Source organism: Dasypus novemcinctus, chromosome 14, assembly GCF_030445035.2.
Source record: "Dasypus novemcinctus isolate mDasNov1 chromosome 14, mDasNov1.1.hap2, whole genome shotgun sequence".
Classification (NCBI taxonomy): Eukaryota; Metazoa; Chordata; class Mammalia; order Cingulata; family Dasypodidae; genus Dasypus; species Dasypus novemcinctus.
The window spans coordinates 104,788,713-104,813,565 of NC_080686.1; the positions used below are offsets into that span (position 1 = coordinate 104,788,713).

The following is a 24,853-nucleotide window of genomic DNA, read 5'->3' on the forward strand; positions in this document are numbered from 1 at the left end:
AAATGTAGTTACCAAACGCAGTGAATGGGCCACACTGATGGGGAGGTTGGGGGGCGGGGTATATGGGAACCTCTTATATTTTCTAGTGTAACATCTTTTGTGACCTATGGATATTTTTTAAAAAGACAATTTTTAAAAAGTTTGAAAAGTGGAAAGAAAAAAACAAGAGGAGGTGGGAGACAGTGAGCCCGAAGGCACGGAGCTGCTGCTGGCCCTGGGCGCAGCAACGGGCGGAGGCTCCTTTGGGATGGGGGGCGTGGTACCCCTTTGGCAGCCGCTTGCAGCAGGGTTGGACTGTCTGCCCCGGGGGCAGCACAGCCCCAGAGAGGTTGCCAGCGTGACCGAAGTCACCTGCCAAGGCCGGCGGGGCGCAGGGTGGGCCCACCCCGTGTCCCCAGCGGTGGGGCCCGCGGGTTCCCTGAGCAGCTCTGGCCCCGAAGAAGCCACCAGCCTTTGGGCTGCACTGCCAGGGTCAGTCCCCAGGCAGCGCGCTGGGCGAGAGGAAGCCGGTGGGGTGACTGCGCTGGGTGCCCTGGGGCCAGGGGAGTGGGGTGGAGCAGCAGGTGGCCGTGGGTGGGGTGGGCGGCCCAGCCCCTCTTCCCCGCAGGCCTCGAGGACCACTCCCCATTCCCACCCCGCACCTGGGCACAGAGCCTGCGTCGCCGATGCCGCGTTCCCAGGTTCTTGGCCACATCCCGAGAAAGAATTCAGAGAGACGTGCCTCAGGTTAAGCAAGCAAGAGAAGGGGTGAGTGAGAAAGGGAAGTGGGTGCGGGCATGCTGGGGCCGCGGCCTTGTGTAAGCCCCCCCATGTAAATGAGGACGTGGGAACTGCAACATCCCCCAGTGTGCAGGAGAAGGCTGGGAAACTGCCTCTCGTTGGCTCAGCGTCCGCCTGCGGGGGAGGGGGCGAGCGGGCTTCTCCTTATCTGTTGTCTGCAGGTGTCGGGCGGTGGTGGGCTCCTCCCTTGTTGACGGGGCTTTCCACTGTCGTGTACAGGCAAAGATGGGCGCCCACGAGCGGGAGTTTTACCCAGAACTGGCTGTTTTGTCCTTCTCGCCCTAGTGCTTTCCTGCATCGCTTGGGTCCCTGTTCCAGCCTGCCTCGCCGAGGCCGGGAAGACAGCGAGCTGTGAGCCTTCGCTCCAGGCTTCCTGCAGGTGGCAAAGGGGTCAGGACGCAGGAAACAGGTCAAGCTCAGGCAGGAAGCCAATGGGGTCAGGGTTCAGTCAATGAAACTAGAGCCAGGGTTAAGTATGGTCAGGGTTCAAGGTGTAAGACAGCAGAGGTGCAACATCTGACCAAGGTCAGGTCTCAGAACATGAACAGGGATCAAGACTCAGTCTGCGAGGAAGGCCAGGGCTCAGTGTGTGACAACAGTTAGGACTCAGTGTGTGATGAGGGTCAGAGTTCAATGTGTGACCAAGGATTAGGGCTCAGTCCATGACAAGGATCAGGGCTCAGTCCGTGACAAGGGTTGGGGCTCAGTCTGTGACGAAGGTCACATTGAGATCAGGGTTCAGTGTGGAACCAGGACTCAGAGTTCCAAGCAGATCAGGGCACAGTCAGCTGCTAGGTTTGGGCTCAGTCTATGAGTGGGGTCAGGGCTCAGTCTGACTGACCAGGGTCCTGCATGGGGCTGGCGCTCCTGAGGCTGGAATGGCAGGGTGGGCTGATCCCTCTTCTCTGTATAGCCTGACAGCTCCAGCCACAGGAATGGCCTTGCCTGGGCTCGGTCACCTGTGCGGCGTGGGTGTGGCTCAGGCACTCGCCCCCACCCCACCGAGCCCGCTGGGTGCGGCCCCGCCTCCTCAGACCTCAGCTGTGGCCACCCCCACCCGCACAGACCCCCAGCCGCACCCTCTCAAGCCTGTGGCCAGCTCCTGCCTCTACCTAACACCCTTCGGGGGCCCTCTGATCCGTGGCCAGGCAGGGAGGGCTCCTAGGACCACCGAGGACAGGGCTGCGCTGCTGGGGCCGGCGCGGGGAGGCCCCGGAGGGGAGCGAGGGAGCCCGGCCAGGGGCGAGGGGCGCGGGCGGGGCGGGGGCCTCTGGGGCCGGGCCACAGGCCCACACACTCCAAGAGCCTGTTCCCTCGAGCCCGGCGCCGCCAGCCTCCCTGCGCACGGGTGAAGCCGAGCACGGAGGAGTTGAGTGACGCGCCCGAAGTCTCCCCCAAATCGCACCACCTGGCCCCCGCAGTTGGATCTCCAAATCCCCAGAGCTGCCAGGACCCTCTACGGTGGGCAGTATCTGGCTTGAGAGGGGACTGGGGGCCGACGACATGCCCAGCACCCTCCCAGGCCCCCGAAAGACCCCCTTATCCCCTCGCCCCCCACACGCCTCCTTACCCGGGTACGACCCGTCACTTTCCTGGACGTAGTGTCCTTTGTGCCTGATGATAATAGCAACACGGCCGGCATTCACTGAGCACTTACTCAGTGCTAAGTAAGTGCTAACTAAGTGCTAAGTAAGTGCTAACTAAGCACTAAGGCCTTTTCACCCCTGGCTTCGGCTTTATCCCTGACAGTTGGGGACCATGTGCTGATCTTCACTGTACAGATGCAGAGACCAAAGTTCAGAGTGGCCCGGCGCCACACCGCAGGTGAGTGCAGAGCTCTGACCCCTCTGTCCGTTGCCCTCAAGGCCGGGAACGAGGTCGCCCCAGGCCCACAGGTAGTGGGGTGCAGGGTGGAACAAGGCCCACCCAGTTCTCGCCCAACCTGCTGGGTGGGTTTGGCGCTGCCCACGCCCCACGCTCCGCCCTCCCCGCTGGCTTTCTCTAAGAGCATCAACTCCGGCTGCAGTGGCCAGGGCGGCCTCGCCCTGCCATGTGGGCTGCGGGCGCTCGCGCTACCCTCCTCAGTCTCTGGAGAGAGCTGGGTTCGAGGAGCGGGGCTGCACCCTCCCGGGCCAGGGGGCGAGGGCTCCAGCCACTGCCACGGCCGCCCGGGACCTGGGGCCACTCACAGACCCCAAGGCCTTGTGCCGCGGGAGGGTGGGCCGGGGAGGCCGCCAGCCCTGCCGGCCCAGGCCTCGGTTTCCTCATCTACAGCAAGGCAAGGAGCACCCTCTCAGAAGGCCCGGAGAGGATTCGGGGGTGAGGGCCATGGGCTCGGGTCCAGGCCGGCCCACCTCCGGCCCTTGTCCTGGGGACCCCGTGCGGCCAGCCCCACGGAGGCGGGAGGCACAGCCTGCCCAGGGGCCGCCTGCCGCGTGGCGGGGGCTGGAATAGGCAGATCTGTGATTGGGTCTCAGCTCCACTCAGATGACCCAGCTGCCACCCCGTCCCGCGCCTCAGTTTCCCCGTGAGCACAGGGGCACAGGTCGTCGTGAGCCTTCGCTTCTCTGCCGTGGGTGGGTGGGCCTCGCGGGGCCTCCGGTGCTAGGAGCCACCCTTGGTCCCGTGGGTGAGCCTGCTCACACACGTGCACACCCACATGCACAGACACGCGCTGCACCCACGCCCACCCCAGAGGACCCGCGCCTGGTCACCCACCCCCTGACGCCTGCCGCCTGCCGCCCGCGTGGCCCTCACACCTGTCTGTCCAGCTCCACCTGGCTCCCGAGCCCTGGCTCCTGCCCCCCCGCCTTTGCCCACCCCCACCCCCCGCACCCCCTCTGGGCACCTGTTCTGGAGCTCACGTCTCCCTGAGGGAGTCAGAGCGGCTTAGGAGAAACAGGAACCGGCCAAGGGCAGGGCCAGGGCCCTTCCTGCTCCTGCCTGGGCCCCCGGGGGACGACCCCGCGGGCCGAGGTCACGGGCGTCTGAGGCTCCCGGAGGTACCTGGACAAAGGCCCACAACTGGCGACGTTTAGACCCAGAACTTTCTTCCCTCCCACTTGCGAGGCCAGAGGTCCGCCGCGCGGTGTGGGTGGGCGCGCCCTCAGGACCTGGGACCTGTCCAGCTCCTGGGGGAGCTGGGCTCTGTGTCTGCGGCGCTGGCCCCTGTGTCTGGCTCTCCGTCCAGTTCTCCCCCCGCCTTTTTTCCACGTCAAAATAAAAGCTATTTAACTGTTGACATCATAACAGATGTTGACATTCCCTGGCTTTTCCTTGTACCCTACGCGGTGCCTCTGAAAATGGTTTGACAGTGCTCTCCTTTCTCCTTACCGTGGCGTCCCCACACTGGAGGGTGCTCGGCCAGCGTTGGCCAGTTTTCCTCTTGAGCCGTTTGCTCGGACCTATTGGTGTGTGTTCGTGTTTGCCAGCTTTGACAGTGTTACGGTTTTTGGAAGAAATATGCTTTTGTTAATACTGGTGTAAGACACAAAACAAAAAGTACATACACTGAACAGAACTTGGCCTATTTAAAGAATAAATTGTTTGTTTGGCTTTTTCTTAGGAGGCTCAGGTTAGCGACCGTGAAACTAGGTCACGTGTACATGGAAACGTGAAAGGCGAAGTATAAAGTTGCTATCATGTTACTTTTTCTGACTTGTTTTGCCAGTTAGTGGACTGAGAGATGATATTTTATGCTACGGCAAGATATTTGAATAATTTTAAGGACTTATGAAATAAAGTCCTCTACAAATTGTTTCTTAAATATCTTCAGATGCGGATGTAAAACTAAGAAAACTGGTTTTCATTTCAGTGTTTCAGTGCATTTTTAACTTCCAGCTGGTGGGAATAAATATTTGAGGAAATTGGTGGCAGAAATCCCTGAGATAAAACAGTCCACAAGTGATTCTTGGCAAGTTAAGTTGTGCGGGAGTGGGTGGAGGGGTCTCCCCCCCTTTTTAAGGAGGTCCTGGGGATCGAACCCGGGACCTTGTACTTGGGAAGCAGGCGCCCAGCCCCTGCGCTGCAGCCGCTCCCTCTCCCCTTTCTGAGGACACTAGCCATGCTGGACGAGCACCACCCTCATAGCAGGGCATCAGCTGATTATGTCATCAAAGACCCTATTTCCAAATAAGGTCTGGGGATTCGACCCTGAGCACGTCTTTTTGGGGGACACAGTCCAACCCCCGTCCCGCATACCCGCCTTCCACCCGAGCCCACAGGGTGGCGTCAGCCTAGGACGCTGGCTGTGTGGGCCCAGCAGCACTCGGGGGGGGCCCCCACTGCCCCACAGGTGTCCCCTCCTTTTGGGGGTGCAGGCCTGCTCCTCTGCCAGGGTCCCCGTCTTGTAGGTCTGCCAGGCTGCACGTGGGGGGGAAGGAGCCCCAGGAGGTGGACAGAGGGGCTGTGCCCGGGGCGGCGAGCTCCCAGCGACCCCGCGGGGGGCTTCTCCAGGGACGAGGTGCGTGTACCCCGAGTGCCCGCATCCAGCTCAGGCCCGGCCCGGAGGGCCTGAAGCTTCTCAGAGTCCCCGAGGCTCTGCCCGGGCCCCCCGCAGGCGTTCTCAGCAACCACGGGCTGGGGTCCGCGGAAGGGTCTGAGCTCGCCCGGTCAGTGGGGCCTTGTCGCGTCACAGCATGGGCACCCCCTCCTTGTTGACCTCGGAAGGGCAAAGAAAAGCAACAAGAATCGATGGTCAGCCCCGACCCGAGAGCAGGCCCCCAGACAGTCCCAGGAGCCCCTGAGCAGCTGCTGCCACCCGACTCCCCAGAGGGCCACGCGTTGGCTGCCCGGCCTGGCTCGGAGCCGCAGGGGCACCCGCTCCCCCAGCCTGCACGGACCCTACCTGCCCCCCGGGGCCAGAGGTGGCACAGACGGACATGATCCACCTTGTGGATGAGGAGACTAAGGCTCAAGGAGGGGAGGACACCCCGGGGCTTGGCGGCTGCCTCCTGAGAGTGACGTGGCTCTCCGTGCCTCAGTTTCCCCGTCTGTGAAATGGGGACAGGGTCGTCTAGAGACCGGCTTGCGGTTGCATGAGGCAGGGGGGCCGCCTGAGCCTCACGCTGCCCTCTTTACTGCGAGGCCCGGGGCAGTGAGCGCCAGTCGGGGTCTCCGCCAGCAGAGGAGACAGGGAAAAGCATCCCGGCAGAAGAAACATGTGCGAAGACCATGAGGTCTGGAGTCAGGAGGCGTGCTCAGGGCCAGGCAGCCACCCGGGAGGGACTGGGGCCCGAGGAGCAGGTGCAGGAGGCTGCGGGAGGCACCCTGTCTGCGCTCCGACGGTGCTGGGAAAGGGGGACCCCGGTCCCTGCCAGCCCTGCCGCACCCACGACCCCCTCCAAACTCAACGAGCACACGACTCGTCCGCAGAGGCTCTCCTGCCCATCTCCTTGATCCTAGGGTGGGAGAGTCGTCACCGCAGACCAGCTGGCACCGCGGGGACCCAGCAGGCCTTGCAGAGATGGCTCCGCAGCCGGAGGGCCCGAGGGGACGGGGGGCCAGGCCCCGCCGCGGTTTTGAGTAGGACACGTGCTCTTTACCAAAATCGCCAGCCCCGGCGGAGCACCCAGAGGGAACGACTGACGCCGCGGGGGGCCCGTGCTCCTCGCGCGCCGCGTGCTGCCCATGCGGGGCTGCCCGCTCTGGAGCCCCTGCAGTGGACTCGGGTCTCCGTGCAGCCCATCACCCAGCTGGGCCCCGAGCGGAGGAAGCGGCTGGGGCACCCAGCCGGCCGCGGGCTAGAACTGGGGAGACACCAGAGGGCCGGGGCGGGAGGCTGGGGGAGCGCAGGGGCGGGGGGCGTGGTGTGCAGGGCAGGGAGGCCACGGGCTGGGGGTCCCAGGCAGGGTGGGCGGACGGCGGGGTAAGGGGCACAGGGTGCGGGTGCCGCAGGGTGGGGGGCCGGCGGGCGGGTCCCAAGGCTGGCGCTGGGCGGCGTGGGGCGCGCTCCCGGGTGCCCATCCACGGAGAAGACACATCGATACCCCCGCGGGCGCGCAGGGGCCATGCCGCCCGGGCGCCCCAATTAACCGGGGAGGAGGAGGAGCTGTCGCAAGGGCCCCAGATTTTGAAATTGGGCTAGGACGCCCTGCCTGTTGAACTCGATTCACCCCCGGTGGGCGGGGAGCCGCCTCCCTGCGGAGCTCCCCGCCCTCCAGGTGAGGCCGCAGCCCGCTGCACCTCCGGCCGGGGACGCCGCCCCCTCCCCAGCCAGGCTGGGCCTCCCGAGTGGGGGCGGGCGTCCTCCCGCTGGGGGGCTCGTGGGCGCCGGGCACGGGGTCTGGCGGGTGGGGGCCTCCAGTGAGTGTGGCGATTATATACACCTGAAACAGTGTGTCACGTCCTTGGCAAAACAGAAACAGCAGCAGGGACCCGGCGTCAGGTGGCCACGCAAAGCAGGGCACAGGGTTTACGTCTGGGCCCTTGAGAGGAGGGCACGGTGCTGCCTAGCGGTGAGAAGCACGGTCACGTAGGGGAACCCATTAGCTCCTCCGTGCCTCAGTTTCCCCATCTGCCAAATGGACTTAAAAACAGCACCTGCCCAGGTGGTTGTGAGGTTTGCCTAAGGAAGGGCTCAGCTAACTCTTTCTGGAAAGGGCCAGAGACAAAGCATTTTCTTCTTTGTGGGATGTGCAGTCGCCATCTCGGTTCTCGGCTCTGCCATGGAAGCTGAAAGCAGGACCCGGGCCATAAATAAAGCTTTATTGGAACTTTGCGTATGGACATGGAAAATCAAATTTCACATCATTTTCATGTGTCATGAAATATCATTCTTTAGCATTTGTTCCCAATCGTTTAAAAATGTAAAATCCATTTTTGGGAAGCAGATGTGGCTCAATGGATAGAGCATCTGCCTACCACGTGGGAGGGCCAGGGTTCAAGCCCAGGGCCTCCTGACCCGTGTGGAGCTGGCCCATGCGCAGTGCTGATGCGTGCAAGGAGTGCCGTGCCACGCAGGGGTGTCCCCTGCATAGGGGAGCCCCACACGCAAGGAGTGCACCCCACAAGGAGAGCCACCCTGCACAAAAAAAGCACAGCCCGCCCAGGAGTGGTGCCACACACATGGAGAGCTGGCACAGCAAGATGATGCAACAAAAAGAAACCCAGATTCCCGGTGCTGCTGACAAGAATGCAAGTGCTCGAGCTGTCCCTGGGAGGGAGGTCCTGTTGGCATCGCTGCCATTTCACAGACCAAGCAGAGGCTCAGAGATGAGGAGCTCCACCAAACCCAGCTGAAGCCAGGCCAGAGGAAGCACAACCAGCCAGGGGGTGGGCAGGGAAGGATCGAGGAAGGAGTGACCCTCCAGTGAGAGCCGAGAGGATGGCCCCAGGCAAAGGGGGAAGCGGGAAGGCATTCCCGGCAGAGGGAACAGCTTATGCAAGGGCCCAGAGGTGGGAGGGATGTGGTATTGGTGGGGCAGCTGGAAGATGGGGTTATTGGTGAGCAATGAGGCTGAGTCGTAGCAAAATCCACACTGGCCATAAACACTTTTGGCTTCAAGCAAGAGAGGACAGATGTGACTTAGATTTGAAAGGCTCCCTCTGTTGGCAGTGTAGACCAGAGCTGTTCAATAGAAATCTAATGTCAGCCCCATAATGTAATTCTCAATTTCCTACTAACCCCGTTAAAGGAACTAGTGAAATTTATTTTAAGACTCTTTTTTATTTATGCCAATTTATCCACGACATTATTTCAACATGTAATTAATGTAAAAATCCTTAATGAGCTATTATGCATTGCTTTTTTCATATCAGGCATTTATTTCACACTTACAGCACATTTTAGTTTGGATGGGCCATGTGTCAAGTGCTCAGGAGCCACACAGGGCTAGTGGCACCTGTACTGGCCAGCACAGGTGTAGACGTGCAGGTGTAGACAGTGGGCTGTGGGGCAGTGTGGGGGCATGGAGGCCACTGTCCAGGGGAGGGATGGTGGTGTCTGGCCTGGAGCTGTGGCCGGGCCTTTTAGCCTCCCCTCGGACGCCAGTGCAGGGGGGCACACAGTAGGGACAATAAAATGGCCCCTCCTGGCTCGCACAGTGGGGGCAGTGGCAGCGCGGGTGAGGCCTGGCACTGGGGCCCTGGCCGAGAGCAGGGCTACCAGAGCTCCGTCCCGGCCACTTGGCTGTCGGCCAGACGGCTGGTGTCCCCAGGCCCGCGCTGGCCTCCCCTCCCCTGCGCGCCGCACTGATTGTCAGGCTTCCTGTCCCAGCTGGAGGGTGACCCGAGGCCCTGGCGGATGAGCCCAGAAGGAAGCCTGCTCCTCCGTGCGCTGCACGGCGGCAGCCCGCGGGACGTCCCCGGAGGCTCCGCCAGGAAGCACTTCACACGTGGGCGGGCTCTCGGCCAGGGCGGCCCCCGGCGGCGCAGCAATGAGGGACTCCGGGGCTGCCTTCAGTGACCCCGCAGGACGGTGGGAGCCCTCAGGGAGCGCGCCAGGCGCCAAGCGGGCTGCCTCTCGGCCCAGCCCGGGACACGGGGCTGCGGAGAAGGGGGTGAGGAGCCCCCTGGCCGGGGGCCCCCTGGGGTTCCCCCTCTGTAATGGGGCACAGGGCCCCTCCTCCCCAGCGTCGGGTGGGAACTCAGGGGGCCTGCGCGGGTGTTGGGGGTGCCAAGCCCGGGGCCCCAGGAGAGCGTCACGAAGCTTCAGGTTCTGGAGACCCCCTCCCCAGGCGTGCGCCCCCTCCCCAGGCGTGCCGCCCCCCTCCCCAGGCGTGCGCCCCCTCCCCAGGCGTGCGTCCCCCCTCCCCAGGCGTGCGCCCCCCTCCCCAGGCGTGCGCCCCCCCTCCCCAGGCGTGCGCCCCCCCTCCCCAGGCGTGCGCCCCCTCTCCCCAGGCGTGCGCCCCCCTCCCCAGGCGTGCGCCCTCTCTCCCCAGGCGTGCTGCCTCCTCTCCCCAGGCGTGCCGCCCCCCTCCCCAGGCGTGCCGCCCCCCTCCCCAGCTGTGTGCCCCCCCTCCCCAGGTGTGCGCCCCCCTCCCCAGGTGTGCGCCCCCTCTCCCCAGGTGTGTGCCCCCTCTCCCCAGGCGTGTGGCCCCCCTGGGACTTAAACCCTCACATGGTCCTCCTGCTTCCCACAGAATCAGCTCTCAGGGTGCTCCGGCCAGCCCCCCGCCCCTTCCTTTAGTCCTCCCACAAGTTCTTCCGGAGCGCCGACTGCATGCCAGGCTCCAGCGCAGGCACTAGGAGTCAGGGGTAGTGAGAGAGGGAGAGCCCTGCCCTCCCAGACCTGACGCGGACAGAGGCTGTTCATATCGGACCGGACGACGCATGCTGAAGGGCGGCTGCTGCCAGCGCCGGGAGCAGCGGGGCCAGGCCGGAGGCAGGAGGCAAACAGCAGGGGGCTGGGGCTCGGGAAGGGACCACCGAGGCCGGAAGCGGCGAGAAGGGGTGAGACTGCGAGCGGCAAGCGCAAAGGCCCTGCGGCAGGAGTCGGTTGCCCCGCAGGGCGGCCTCTGTGGGCGGCGCTGGCGGGGACCCTGGGGAGGGTCCATGGCAGGGCGTTGAGGGTGCAGGGCTCCTCTCCCCTCCAAGTGGGTCCAGCAGGGGCTGGCGCAGTCTGATTGAAAGGGTCACCTGGCTCCCGAGAGAAGGCTTGGAGGGCGCCAGGGCTGCACAGTAGCCGTCCTCCGCGCGGAAGAAGCTGGCTCGGCCTGGAAGGAGGGGCCCGAGGCGGTGGACTGAGAGACACGCGGGCTCCCACTCGGGGATCTCAGGGAGAAGCTCCAGAGCAGTGCTCAGGCCACACTCCGGCCCCCAGCCCGGGCCGCCCCGGCCCCCAGGCACCCGCTGACGGCTGAGGCTGGAGGAGAGCCAGCCCCTGCTGCGCCTCCCGCCCCGTCTGTTCATTCATTGAGAAGGACCTGGGGTGTCCTGCCCTGCCCACAGGTGTGCGGGGGGGGAGAGGGAGGCATGGGTGGGGTGGGGTGGGGGAGGGGGTTCCCCAGGACCTGCTCTCCCTTGCAAAGCGGGAAGCATGCGGAGTTCGTACCACCCCTGCCCTTCCACGACCCCAACGTGGGCATCCCGAGTCCCCAGTCAGAACCCGGGAGCCCCCCGGTGCGTCCCGGGGCCCTCTGCTCCCTCCCCACCCTCGTCCCCTCCCCACCACTGCCCGGGGACCGGGGTTTCCGACTGGCTCCCACTTCCAGTCTCAGCGCCCGGTTTTGTGCCAGTCCGTCTCCCTGCCCCGCTGCCTTGAAGGTGCTTGCTGAGCTGCGTGGGCAGCGCGGGCGCAGCGGGGGCGCGGCTGCAGCTGGGGGGTGGGCCTGGGCAGGATGGACTCAGGAGCTCAGGGGCCAAGAGCCCACGGGCCTGTTCTGCGCCTGGGTGGCCACTCCTCGCTCAGCCCTCCGGGCCTGGCATCCTTGGCCGTGAGCCGAGCGCGGCGCCCGCCGGCCTGCTGGCCCCACCCCTGCCAGCCTAGCCCCCGGGCCGAGGGGAGGGAGGACGGGCTGGTGGGACTCCCCGGTGGCGACAGGTCTGCATTCTGTGTGAGCGAGGACGGCCGACACGCAGCGCCAGGTCGTGGCAGGGGCGTCGCAGGGGGGAGTTGGCCGAGCTCCCCAGAACTTCCCGACCGGGGCAGCCTCGGTCCTGCTGGCGACGGACGGCAGGAGGGAGGCCCAGCCCGAGGGCCCCCACACACTCCCAGCTTCCTGCGACTGTGCCCTGGGCCGCGAGGTCGCTGGGGGCTCGGTCCCCCCGAGCGCTGCCCGGAGCCTGGAACCCCCACTGGCCTCGCGCGCTCCTGGTCCCACAGCGCTGCGGGGTTTTCAGCGCCCCGCGAGCCCTTGGGCCGAAGCCGGCTGGGAAGGCAGGGAATGGACAGGCGGACCTGGAACCTGGCGAGACGTCCCCGTGGACATCAGCACCCCCGAGACGGCGGCTGGAGGGCCCCCCCAGATCCCGCCATTCAGGACGAGATCTCCTCCGGAAGTCAGGAGAGGCCCCGGATATCCCCCAGGGCCTTCTCACAGGGCCTCCTGGGGCGGACGGTGGGGTGATCAGTCAAAACAGCAGCAGCTGGCTCCTCCAGGGCCATTGGCTCAGGGGGCAGTAATGGAAAGCTCAGAAGGCAGGCGCCAGGCTGAGCGCGCGCTCTCCCCTTTGGAGCCCGATTCTGGCCGCCTTCTCCGTGACACGGGTCAACACGCGAGGAAAGCTGGGCATCTGCAATCTATAGCGGGAACTGCAGGCTGTGAGCCCGCCCTCTTCACCTCTCACCCCTTCCTCTCTACCTGGGGCCCGTGATCTGTTACTTTCTCCCATTTCTCGTCCCTCGCTCCCTGGGCAAATGACTGGCTAACTCCCCTGACGTGCTCTTGAAATTCCTCTCCGCAGCCTCGCCAGGCACCTCGACAGAGCCGGTGGCAGTGCCCTCGTTGGAGCCGCCTACCTTTTGAGCCTGTCCCCTGCCTGGTCTCACAGCGGCAAGTCGGCGCCCCCAGCAGCCCATGCCAGACAAGGTCAGGCCGCTCGCCCAAGGTCCCCCACTCATGAGGTAGAAGCCAGGTAGAACCCCGCCCTTGGGACGATGGCCTGGGGGGCCCCGACTCACCTTTAGAGACCCCACCCCAGCCCAGGCCCCTGGAGGCAGGCTGAGCTCAGCTGGGGCCATCGGGCAGCCGTGGGGGAGGGAAACTGAGGCTGCCGAGCTGGACGCCAAGCCCTGTGCCCTTGGGCAAGTGACCTCACCCTCGGAGCCTCAGTTTCCTCCTTTGTCCAGTGGGGTACTCAGATGGGACTGACAGGGAGGTCGTGAGACGTCCATGGGGAAATCCTGCTGTGTCTGCAGCCAGGAGGTTTCAAAGAGGAGCTGAGCTGGGGTTTGCATAGACCCCAGCCTGGGGGGCAGGGCAGGGGGTCCCGGGGGCCAAAGGGGGCCACCGGGGAGGCTGGGTCAGACGATCAGAGGAGAGTGTCTTCTGAGCAGACGCAGGCCCTCCGGTCCAGGGCGCAGCCCCCTCTGGAGACCCCCTCCAGGGCCCCTCCCGGGCACAGAAGGACCGCCCTGCCCCCGCCCCAGAGCTTGGGCGGGCACGTGGCCGCACCAGGCCCACAAACTGCTGGCCGAAGTGCCACCGGCCACCCGACCCCAGTGTCTGAGGCCAGCGCGAGGCCCTCCCAGACCCCCGCCCGCCCAGCGATGAGACAGGCCGTTCCTGTGGATGCAGCGGCGGCTCTGATCTTAGCTCCCGCGAAATCCCTGCGGGGCTGCCGGGACTCGCAGCGGGCTCGCGCGTGAAACTAAGCCTTTGTTGCTTTGAATCCCCGAGACTCGGGAGCTGTTTGCTCTTGGGGAGGACAGATGCAGGTGGACTCAGGCCTGTGCCCGGAGCACAGGGTGGTGGAATTAAGCACGCTGGATTTTCTGGCCCCACTGAAGTCCACAACCTACACAACTGGACAGGGCGACCCTGGTGTCAGAGTGGCCCAGAGCCCAGAGGTGCGGGGTGAGGGCACAGGCAGAGACCAGCCCAAGGGCTTGCCAAGGGCACACTCTGCCAACCGCAGCCAGCCCGTGAGGCCCCGGGCTCTGGTCTGCTGCAGGGGAGTCAGGGAATGAGGGCTGTGGCAGGGCTCTTGGGCCAGGGAGGTGCAGGGCCCAGGCCAGCCCTTGCCGAGCCCTCCAGCTTCCCTGCTGTCTGGTTTGGCTCAGCCCCCGTTGCCTCGGATGACCTGCAGCTCCCCAAGCTCTGTCTCCCCAGAAGCTTTGCAGATGCTGTGTCCTTGCCTGGAACCCCCTTCCCCACCTGCCGCCCCCTGCTCGGGCCTAGTGGTCTCCCTCCAATTCCAGGACAGCTGGGCAGGGACAGGATTCGCCTCTCACTCTGCTGCCTCTTCTGCTTGCCTCGGACATAAGACTGACCACGCCGTTCATTCAATTATTCAACTCAAACATTCCCTGAGTGCTACTCCATGGCAGGTACGCAGCTTCGTACAGAACCTGCAGACTAACAGAGAAGACAGGGGCTAAGCAACAAATAGGCTATTTGTCTACTACCTAATTAATTAACAAAACTTCTCTTAGGTCCCTTGCAGGGAGAGTTCAAGATTGAGGGGACACTGGTACCGTCCAAAGCCCATGGAGGAGACTGTGGGGAGTGTCAGGGTTTAGCATGTGACCAGGGACAGGGCTCAGGTTATGACCAGGACCAGGGCTCAGTGTGCAACCAGAACCAGGACTCAGCATGTAACCAGGACCAGGGCTCAGTGTGTGGCCAGGACCAGGGCTCAAGTTGTGACTAGGACCAGGGCTCAGCATGTGACCAAGGGACAGGGCTCAGTGTGTGACCAGGACCAGGGCTCAGAGTGTAGAGTGTGACCAGGGTCAGGGCTCAGCATATGAATATGATCAGGATTTAACTTTTTTAAAAAGCAGTTGTATTGAGATATATTCACATAGTATACAATCTATTCAAAGTGTACATCGATGGCTTTTAGTATAATCGCAATGCTGTGCATTCATCACCACGAAAAATTTTAGAACAATTTTATTCTGAGAACAAATTTATGCTGAGGCAGTCACATTTCAATCCTTCTATCCTTCCCCAGCCATACATAACTGCCAATCTAATTTCATCTTTATAAACTGATTTATATTTACATTTATATAAATGGAATCATACACTATGTAGTACTTTGTAACTGGTTTCTTTCACTGAGCATCATGTATTGTTTTTGTTTGTTTGATTTTAATATCTTGTAACATTAACATACTCGTTCAATTTCAAAGAAAAGCAGTCGTATATATGCAATTTTACCCATATTCATATTTCACATGAGGTTTTAATATGCTGTACAGTCCCATGTTATAATTTTCAGTTTTCCTTTCAGTAATTTACATGACTTTAGACTTTCCCTTTAAACCACTGTCCTACCCACATAGCAGCACTGCTAGTTACAAACACTGTGATGTGCTTTCACCTTCTCTATTCATTTACAAAGATTAGCACACATCCTTTTTACCAATTCTGCACAACTCAACCCTCGGCATTCCATTCTCTATTCTCATTCTATTTTCTGGCTACCCATATTCAAATTATTAACTCCATGAGATTATGCAATATATTTAGTTCGTAAGAGCACAGTCACACCATATTTGTCCTTCTGTGCCTGGCTTGCTGCACTCAACACAATGTCCTCCAGGTTCATCCATGTTGTCATAAGCTTCACAACTCATTTCTTTTCACAGCTCAATAATATTCCATCGCGTGTATACAGCACAGTTTGTTTATCCACTCTGGTTGATGGACACCTGGGCTGTTCCCAACTTTTGGCAACTGAAAATAGCGCTACTGTGAACACAGGTGTGCTGATGTGTGCTTGTGCCTCTGCTCTCAGTTCTTCTGGCTGGCAAATCTGCAATCCACTTCCTTGGGAACTACCAAACAGTCCTCCACAGTGGCTGTACAGTCTACCTTCCCAACAGTGCATATTTCTCCACATCCTATTTCTTCACATCCTCTCCAACACTTGCAGTTCTCTGTCTTTTTAACAGTGGCCATTCTAATAGGTGTGAAATGATATCTCACTGTAGATTTGATTTGCATTTCTCTAATCACTAGTGAAGTTGAACATTTTTTCACTTTTTTTTTTGCCATCTGTAGTTCTTCTTTGGACAAATGTCTATTCGAATATTTTGCCCATTTTTAACTTGGGTTGTTGATCTTTTATTATTGAGTTGTAGCCTCTCTTTATATATCCTGGATCTTAAACCTTCATTTGATATGTGATTTCCAAAGTCTTCTCCCATGAAGTCAGCTGTCTTTTCACCCTTTTGACAAAGCCCTTTGAGGTGCAAAAGTATTTAATTTTGAGGAGGTCCCATTTATTTATTTTTCCTTTTGTTGCTCGTGCTTTGGGTATTTGATCCAAGAAACCACCCCCTACCACAAGGTCTTGAAGTTGTTCCCTACATTTTCTTCTAGTGGTTTTATGGTCCTGGCTTTTTTATGCAAGTCTTTGATTCATTTTGAGTTGATTTTTATATAGAAAGTGAGATAGGGGTCCTCTTTCATTCTTTTGTTAATGGAGATCCAGTTCTCCCGGCACCAACTGTTGAAGAGCCCCTGTCCTCAACGCAGACTTGGTAGGATTCTCGAAACCAGCTGGCCATAGAGGCGAGGGTGTATTTCCAGACTCTCAATTCTACTCCATTGGTGGATGTGTCTGTCTTTATGCCAATGAAGCAGGCTAGTAAGACAGGAAATCAATAGGTGGATCTGGAACCTGGCAGAAAGTCCACGTGGACATCAGTAACCCCCAAATGGCTGCCGGAAGACCCCGCCCCCAAGATCCTGCCGTTCAGAACAAGACTTCCTCCGGAGGCCAGGAGAAGCCGCAGGTGTTCCCAAGGGCTGTATCATTGGGCCCTCCTGGGGGGTTGACTGGGGGTGATCAATCAAAACAGCCAACAGCTGGAACCCCGCCCCTGCCATTAGCAGAAGGGGGAATAATAGTTCAAAAAGCAGGCGCAAGGCCTGACCGAGGGGTTGCACTCATGCTCTCTTGCCTCCGGAACCATTCCTGCCCTCTGTGCACCGCTCTCGCCATTTTTCCTCTGCCATGTGGCCACGCAAGTAAACCTGGGCATTTATCATCTACAGTGGGGAATTGTAGCCTGTAGATCAGCCCTCTTTACCCCTTTTCACCCCCTTCCTCTCTACCTGGGACCCCTGCTCTATTATTTTCTCCCACATCTCTTCCCTTCCTACCTGAATAAATTACTGACCTAACTCACCTGGCATGCCCTTGAAATTCATTTCTGCAGCATGGCCAAGAACCTGGATAAAATCCGGTAACACCAGTACCACTGAGCTTTGTACTATGTTTCAAGTTCAGGCAGTGAAAGTCCTCCCACATGGCGCTCCTTTTTTTTAGAATGCTTTTGGCTATTTGGGTGCACTTTCCCTTCCAAATAAATTTGGTAATTGACATTCCAATTTCTATAAAGTAGGCTGTTGGAATTTTGATTGGGACTGTGTCGAATCTACATATCAGTTTGGGTAGGATTGACATCTTCATGATATTTAGTCTTCCAGTCTGTGAACACATAATGTTTTTCCATTTGTTTAGGTCTTCATTGATTTCATTTAGCACTGTTTTGTAGTTTCTTGCATTTAAGTCCTATATGACTTTGGTTAAATTGATTCCTACTATTTGAGTCTTTTTGTGGCTATTGTAAATGAAAATTTCCCCCTGATTTCCTCTTCAGATTGTTCGGTACTAGTGAATAGAAGCATTATTGATTTTTGCGTGTTGATCTTGTATACTGCCACCTTGCTGAATTTATTATCTCAAGTAGCTTTGTCATAGACATTGCAGTATTTCTAAATATAGGATCATGTCATCTGGGAATAGTGAGAGTTTTTCTTCTTCTTTTCCAATTTGGATGCCTTTTACTTCTTTTTCTTGCCTAATTGCTTTAGCTTGAACTTCTAGCACGATGTTAAATAACAGTAGAGACAGTGGGCATCCTTGTCTTGTTCCTGATCTTAGAGGGGAAAGTTTCATCATCTCCCCATTGGGTGCGATGTTAGCTGTGGGTTTGTCACTTACGCCCTCTATCATGATGAGGAAATTTCCTTCTATTGCTATCTTTCCAAGTGCTTTTATCCAGATAAGATGTGGGTTTGGTCAAAAGCCTTTTCTGCATTGATCAAGATGATCATGTGTTTTTTTTCCTGTAATTTGTTAATGTTCTGTATTTGTTAATTGCATCTCTTATGTCGAACCACCCTTGCATGCCAGGAATAAATTCCACTTGTGGCGTGTAATTCTTTTCATATGCTGTTGGATTCTATTTGCAAGTATTGTGTGGAGAATTCCTGCATCTATGCTCATTAGGGAGAGTTCAGCCTTTGACCAGGGCTAGGATCCAGTGTGAGCAGGGTCAGGGCTCAGGGTGTGGCCAGGGCAGGGCTCAGAGCGTGCCACGCTAGGGTCAGTTTGTGAGCAAGGTCAAGGCTCAGGAAACAAATGAGGTCAGGCCGTGTCCTAAAGCCGGATCTCTCAGTGCCCTCACCTCCAGCTGGAGCACGGTGGCCCGGTGCCCAGATCCTCACCTCAGGGGCCTGGACGGACAGGGCCAGCAGACTTTGGGTGTGGCCCTCTCACCTGTGTCCTTAACCTCCCACTGTGAAGGATCTGGACGTGGGATGACAGGACTAGCTCCTTCCCCAGGCTCCTGCCACCCTGTCACTCATCTTGCAATGTACCTGCCCCTTCCCCCAAGCCCACCTGCAAATTCTCAAGGCTCCCTCCCCACCCCCACCCCCATGCACAACCTGGCTGGGACGTGGGCTGGCACAGCTGGAGAGACAGACGGTCTGGGGGGCCAGGCAGCTTGTGGGTGTGCACAGGTGCCCGGGCACCTGAGTTGGACATGCCAATTTCTGGGCAGGGGGACCAGAATCTGGGGGAGGGGTCCTCAGCCAAGGTAGGAGTCCAGTTTGTCGCCAGTGTCGTGCTGGGGAGGGTCAGGGGAAGGCGTGAACTGTCCACTCCACGGAGCTCCTGGCTGTGTCTCCCAATGTGAGCTTGAGCAGGTCTGTTCACCTTGCCAAGCCTCAGTTTCCCCATCTGTGGCATGGGACAAAGGTCACCTCTCCTTCCCAGGGGTCTTGTGTGGATGATGCGAGACCCACGTGTGAACGGTTCTGGGAGACCAGAATCATGGTGCCTGTCCTTGCTGTCCACGGCCCCACCCCAAGTCCCTGCCTGTCGGTCCCCCAGCCTTCCCGGAGCTGCTCCTCGGTGCCGGGTGCTAGGTGAGGCAGGGAGGGGCGGGAGACACACCCGGCGTGACCCCTGCCTCAGTGGAGCTCGTGGGCCCTGGGGAAGAGGCGTGAACCTGGCTGACAGCCGTCAGCGTGGCCGTGGGAGTGGGGCACAGGGCCGCCTTACTCAGAGTGCCAGCGGGAGGACGCCCCCCGGGCAGGATGTGCCAGGCGGTGCCCCGAGGGACGAGTATGGGCGCGCGAGTTGGCAGAGGGTAGCGCAGGTATGCAGGTGTGCCGGCGGGCGTGCAGGTGTGCTGGCAGGCGTACAAGTGTGCTGGCAGGCGTACAGGTGTGTGGGCAGCCAGCACAGAGGTGAGGCAGGGACTGGGGGCACTGCGGGGGTCCGGCTCTAGCACATCCCAAGGCCCAGCCTCACGCTCTGCGGGGAGGAGGCTGAGCCCTGAGCAGGTGCCCGGCCGGGTCACAGAGCGATGGCAGGAGACACGGCTCAGGGTCCGGCTCCCACTCGCCACCACCCGAGTGGACCCCAGCCTCACACGGCCCCAGAGCCCCAGGCTGGCCCCCTTGGATAGCACCAGGGTGCGGGGGGCTCTTTGCACTCCTCCCAGGAATACTTCTATTTTCTATTTTTAAATTTGTGCCAGGGTAACATATATACAATGTAACATTTCCCATCTAACCATTCCCAGCGTTCACTACATCCACAACTGCTGCCATCAGCACCAGTTACCAAAGCCTTTCCATCCCCAAAGAGAAGCCCTGTCCACGCTAAGATGCAGTCTTGGGACTTCTGGTCTTGCCAACGGAGCGAAGGCGGTGCTTGGCCCAGAGAGGGCGGTGCTTAACTCTGGGGAGGGCAGTGCTTGGCCCAGGGGAAGGCGGTGCTTGGCCCGGGGGAAGGCGGTGCTTAGCTCTGGGGAGGGCGGTGCTTGGCCCCGGGAGGGCCCTCTCTGGTCTCGGCTGAGGCAGCTGGCCCACGTGGACGCCTCGGTCGATGTCCATCCGCTGTCAACCAGTAAACAGCTCCCTGTCCCCAGCTTCCCGTGACCGTGGAGAGCAGAGCAGAGCCGACGGCGAGGAGCGGGGCTAACCTGCGCCCTCAGTGGGCTGTGCTGCCACCCCTGCAGGTGCCCTCCCTCCTCCGTAGCGTCCACTGCTGTGTAGATGTGGCCGTGCCCTCGTCACACCTGGACTGCGAGCAGAACTCCCGCCCTGCCCTCCCTTGCCTGTGTCACACCTTCTCTGCTGAAATTGTATGAGTTTTTAATTCAAAATGTGCTAAGACAAAATATCTGCTTCAAATAATGCGGCTGAACGTTTACAGATATGATGTGCCATTGCAGATGGTAAACACATGGTGTTAAAAATGGACATGGACCCCCAATACATTCTCTTTTCTTTTTGAAAAAACAACTTCAGTGGTACATATTATAAGGAGCACAATTCATCCAGTGTCCAATCCGTACTATTTGGTATAATCACATGGTTGTGCATTCGTCACTGCAATCATTACAGCATTTTCATTATTTCAATAACAATAACAATAAGCAAAAAACAAATAAACAAGAAAATTCTTCACCTCTCAATCTCCTTACGTTTCCCCTGCGGTACATAGCTGCTATTTCTGGCTCTTCTTGCACAGTTATTTATTAAGCAGTTTTATTGAGACATAGTCACACGCCACACGAGCTATCCAAAGTGTGTCAGCAGGGCTTTTAGTATAATCACAGTGCTGTGTGTTCATCGCTACAAAAAATTTTAGAGCCATCTCATTACTCTGAAAAGAAAGGCCCCACACCCCTTAGCACGCCTTCCCAGCCCTGCGTGACCGCTGATGTCATTTCATCTTATAAATTGGTCCGCTGCATTTCCGTAGAGTATGCATTTTTGTTTAAATCCGTTCATCCATCTGCAAAGTGTCCTGAAAGTGGACAGAGCCCCGTGCCGGCGGGCAGGCCTGGTGGGGGGCTGTTGTCCCACTCCCTCTCGGGGTGGGCGGGGGCCAGCTGGAGGCGGTCTCGGACCCTGGTGCGGCTCCTGGCTGGAGCGGGGGCTGCTGCCCGGCCGGGGTCGGCGGTGCAGCCCGCACTCAGCCCCGCGCCCTTTACGGAAGCTTCGGTTCCTCCCCTCGCACAGCCGAGGAGACCGAGGCGCGGGCTGGGGCAGAAGCGTCCCCGCTGCTGTGCTGACCCAGGCCTGCCCAGCTCAGGGCCGGTCGGGGCGGGGGGCAGAGGGCCCGAGAGGCGGCGCTCTGCTCTGGGTTCCCTGTCGGGCTCAGTGTCCTGCTCTGTGACGTGACCGGCGGGTCCCCGGGTCCTCTTGCCTGGGGCTTGTCTCCCCTGGGAAGTGCCAAGGTGAGGGGCACGCCTGGCGCCCCCCAGGAGAGAGATGGCGGTGGGGCGGGGATCCTACTTCTGGGTCCTGGGGGCGGGTGGGAACTTGGGCCCACGGGCTCCATCGCTCCCCGGGCCTCAGTTTCCTCATCTGTAGGTCCTGCCCCCCCCCCAGGGCTGGAACACGAGCGCAGGGGGCACAGAGCCCAGGGAACTTGGGGCTCCATGGGAACGACGCCAGGGTGGGGGCCACGGGCAGGGCTGCTGATGGGGTGGGGGCCCGGGGCTGCTGGCGGGGTGGGGGCCCGGGGCTGCTGATGGGGTGGGGGCCCGGGGCTGCTGATGGGGTGGGGGCTGGGGGCTGCTGGCGGGGTGGGGGCTGGGGGTTGCTGGCGGGGTGGGGGCTGGGGGTTGCTGGCGGGGTGGGGGCCCGGGGCTGCTGACGGGGTGGGGGCCACGGGCAGGGCTGCTGGCAGGGTGGGGGCCCGGGGCTGCTGGCGGGGTGGGGGTCAGGGGTTGCTGGCGGGGTGGGGGCCACGGGCAGGGCTGCTGGCGGGGGTGGGGGCCCGGGGCTGCTGACAGGGTGGGGGCCACGGGCAGGGCTGCTGGCGGGGTGGGGGCCCGGGGCTGCTGGCGGGGTGGGGGCCACGGGCAGGGCTGCTGGCGGGGTGGGGGCCCGGGGCTGCTGACGGGGTGGGGGCCACGGGCAGGGCTGCTGGCGGGGTGGGGGCCCGGGGCTGCTGACGGGGTGGGGGCCACAGGCAGGGCTGCTGGCGGGTTGGGGGCCCGGGGCTGCTGGCGGGGTGGGGGCCACGGGCAGAGCTGCTGGCGGGGTGGGGGCCCGGGGCTGCTGGCGGGGTGGGGGCCACGGGCAGGGCTGCTGGCGGGGTGGGGGCCCGGGGCTGCTGGCGGGTTGGGGGCCCGGGGCTGCTGGCGGGGTGGGGGCCACGGGCAGAGCTGCTGGCGGGGTGGGGGCCGAGGGCTGCTGGCGGGGGTGGGGGCCCCGGGGCTGCTGGTGGGGTGGGGGCCACGGGCAGGGCTGCTGGCGGGGTGGGGGCCCGGGGCTGCTGGCGGAGGTGGGGGCCGGGGGCTGCTGGCAGGGGTGGGGGCCCGGGGCTGCTGGCGGGGTGGGGGCCCGGGGCTGCTGGCGGGGGTGGGGGCCACGGGCAGGGCTGCTGGCGGGGTAGGGTCCCGGGGCTGCTGGCGGGGTGGGGGCCCGGGGCTGCTGGCGGGGTGGGGGCCCGGGGCTGCTGGCGGGGTGGGGGCCACGGGCAGGGCTGCTGAGGGGGTGGGGGCCCGGGGCTGCTGGCGGGTGGGGGCCACGGGCAGGGCTGCTGACGGGGTGGGGGCCCGGGGCTGGCAGGGCGGGGGCCACGGGCAGGGCCTCGGTGTTCCCGTCGTGAGTCGGCGGTGGCGGGAACATTGGCTGATGTCAGTGGCTGGCGCAGCCGCGTCCTCCGAGGGCAAGCAGCCGCTGCCAAGTCTGGAGCGGGGACGTGGGGGGTGGGCGGGGGCGGTGGCCCGGGAACGCACCTTCACAGGCACCGTGACCGTGTCCCTGGGGTCTGCTCGGGCCAGGCCCTGTGCTTGGGGCTGGCACATGGGGGGCCACCGCCCCACGGTCTGATGGGGGAGGCAGTGGTCCTTGAGGAGGGGCCCAAGGTTGGCAGGGGCACCGGGCAGCACTGGGCCCTGAGGGGCAAGCCAGCGCTCCCTTGCCTGGAAGAGCAGGGCTGCAGAAGGCACAGCGCGTTCGAAGGCACAGAGGCGGGGGGCCGGGCCAGGGGCTGAGGCCGGTGGGGGCAGAGGGCAGGGAGGAGCTCCAGGGGCGCGTGGGGACGCTGGGGGTGGGCCGGCCTGCTGCAGCCTGGCCTGTGGGGGGCAGAGGCCGGGGCCTGAGAGACGGGGAGAGCTCGCGGGGGGGCCAGGAGGCGGGGCTGGAGGGGGCTCCACGGAGCTGGCAGAGCCGGGGCCCGGAGGGAGCCGAGAGAGGGCAGCTGCCAGGGGGCTGCGGCTTGCTCAGCCCGACCCCGCCTCTGCCCTCAGTGCACCTGTGCCGCAGTTTGACGGAGGGGCAATGGCGGGGGTCTCCCCGCTGTGGCCTGTCCCCTGGGCGTCTCTGGGCTGGCCACCTGCTCTTTCTGAATGACAGGCCAACCCCCGGCGAGGGTGGCCACAGCTGCCGAGAGGCCGCTCTCCCTCGCTGGGGCACCCAGGGCAGTGGGAGGGAGTCCCCGGCCCGCCTCCCACCCCGGGGGCCGGCGCACCCCCCGTGGCTCTGAGCTGGGTCCCGGGGTCCTGGGGCGGGCGGCCACCCCCACAGCCTGCGGGGTCCAGCTAGAGAGGGCCAGGAGGTGCGGGGGCGGGCAGCGGCGGGCGGGGGCAGGGGGCCGTATGTCACAGCAGCCTGCTGCCAGGCGGCGAAGCGGGAGGCTTTCTGGGCCAGCACCCACCAGCTTCTGCCTGGCCCTGCCCAGAGCCCCCGGTGACAGCCCCCGGCGTCCCTTAGCTCCCCCCCCGGGTCTCCAGGGTGGCGCGTCATGTCGGGGTCCAAAGACACCCGCCCCCAACAGGCAGCATGGGGGTCCCCAGCGGAATGGCAGGGCGGGGTGCGGGAGGATGCAGAAGGGGGGGTCCCAGGGGCCGGTCCCTAGGCCCGTCTAAGTTTCCCGGCATGCTGGAGGGAGCCGCGGCGCAGCGGGTGTCCCACCCAGGGCCCTTTCCCGGCTGCCTGGGCCGCGGCTCAGGGGCTGTTCATTCAGCACAGGGTTTGGCTCGAGGCCGGGCTGGGACGTCATCAATAGGACTTCTCGTTCCTCCTTGTGGTGACCCTGAGAAGGCCACAGAGGCACAGGGGGGCAGGGGCCCCCAGAGCCACACAGCCCGTGGGGCGGAGCCGGGATTTGAACCCCTCTTTTGGGGGTCTCCATCTGCACTTTCTCCCGCAGTCCTCAATCCCCGGGCACCCGTGGAGGGAGGCCAGAAGCGGGGTGCAGAGGGCGCCACCCCCTCGGAAGCTGGGACCGTGACCTGGGGCCGGTGCCCGCCAGGGGGGCTGGGCTTGGGGTGGGGGTGCCCCCTGGAGCGTCCACCTGGCCTCCAAGGGCGGTGGGCGCAGCCCGGAGGTGGGGGTGGAAGGACACCTGGCGTGGGTGGGACGCCCGAGGCCGCTCCATGGCGTGGGCGTTGGGGGACAATGCAGCAAGGCGCCCCGGGCTGGAGGAGCCCACCAGCGGTTCTGCAGGGGCCCCCTGCCCCGGTGGGACGGGGCGCTGCCAGGGACCCTGAGCTGGGGCTGTTTCCGGAATTCCCCAGGCTGCAGGTCCAGGGGCTCAGTCCTGGCGGGGATCCCTGTGCCCCCAGCCCCTCCCGGGACCCAGGCCGTCCTGCCTGGGCGCTACCACCACCCGCCGGGCAGTGGCCCCACCCCCTCCTCGCCAAGCTGTCCCTCCCCGCACTGGCTCCGGCCTGCCCCTGCCCCGCCTACCCCAGCCCCCCAGCTCCCCCCTGCCACCCCCATCCCCCACCAGGGAGAGCCTGGAAGGGCCCCTGGCGGGGTCCTGGGGTGGGAGATGGGTGACGGGGGGCTTTCACAGAGGAGTGGGTTGGGCCACTTCCGGCCAGCAGAGGGCTCTGGCAGGAGGGCAGCGGCTGCCCGGGTTGGGGGGCGGCGCACAGCCAAGGGAGACCTGCCTGCTCCCCCTGGTCCCACCTTGCCCACCCGGGGCCCAGCCTCCGGGCCGGTCCTCGGGCCTGCCTTCTGCTGTGGAAGCGGGGGCGGGGGGGGCGTTGGAAGTGGGGGGCGGGGGGGGGCGTTGGCACCGGGCCTCGGGCCGGCAGCGGGAGGGCGGGGCGCTGGGCGGCAGGGGGTCCCGCATGTCGGAGGCGCTTCTCGCCTGGACCCCCCCGCCGGCCTCCGGCCCCCTCTGTAGAGGGAGGCCTTGGGCTGGGATGCTCGGGCCCGGGCCCCCGGCCGGGCTGCCTGGGGTGGGG

General features: G+C 62.4%; 1 protein-coding gene and 1 long non-coding RNA gene across 3 annotated transcripts; one reads left to right on the plus strand and one right to left on the minus strand.

Moving 5' to 3' along the window:
• Positions 1-308: 308 nt before the first annotated feature.
• On the plus strand, positions 309-4,043 carry LOC101419152 (uncharacterized). 2 transcript variants are annotated; one of them, XR_011645596.1, is made up of 4 exons: positions 309-747; positions 1,066-1,189; positions 2,530-2,604; positions 3,448-4,043. It is a non-coding gene; the product is annotated as an uncharacterized lncRNA (long non-coding RNA). The 2 variants fall into 2 exon arrangements; XR_011645597.1 differs by having other exon boundaries at positions 1,066-1,159.
• A 4,934-nt stretch (positions 4,044-8,977) lies between these two features.
• Positions 8,978-24,738, minus strand: LOC139436387 (uncharacterized). The gene is made up of 5 exons (XM_071207789.1): positions 24,573-24,738; positions 21,118-22,593; positions 10,357-10,433; positions 10,041-10,176; positions 8,978-9,264 (listed from the first exon to the last, which is right to left on the minus strand). The coding sequence occupies exons 1-5, from the start codon at positions 24,736-24,738 to the stop codon at positions 8,978-8,980; spliced, it is 2,142 nt and encodes a 713-aa protein (XP_071063890.1).
• Between the last annotated feature and the right edge of the window lie 115 nt (positions 24,739-24,853).

Coding starts and splice junctions, on each gene's coding strand:
- LOC139436387 (XM_071207789.1), bottom strand. CDS start 24,738: ATGCGGGACCCCCTGCCGCCCAGCGCCCCGCCCTCCCGCTGCCGGCCC. Junction 10,434..21,117: donor CCCACCCCATCAGCAGCCCT/GCCCGTGGCCCC, acceptor CCCTCCTTCCAG/GCCGAGCCAGCTTCTTCCGC. Junction 10,177..10,356: donor AGCCTTCTCTCGGGAGCCAG/GTGACCCTTTCA, acceptor TGCCGCTCGCAG/TCTCACCCCTTCTCGCCGCT.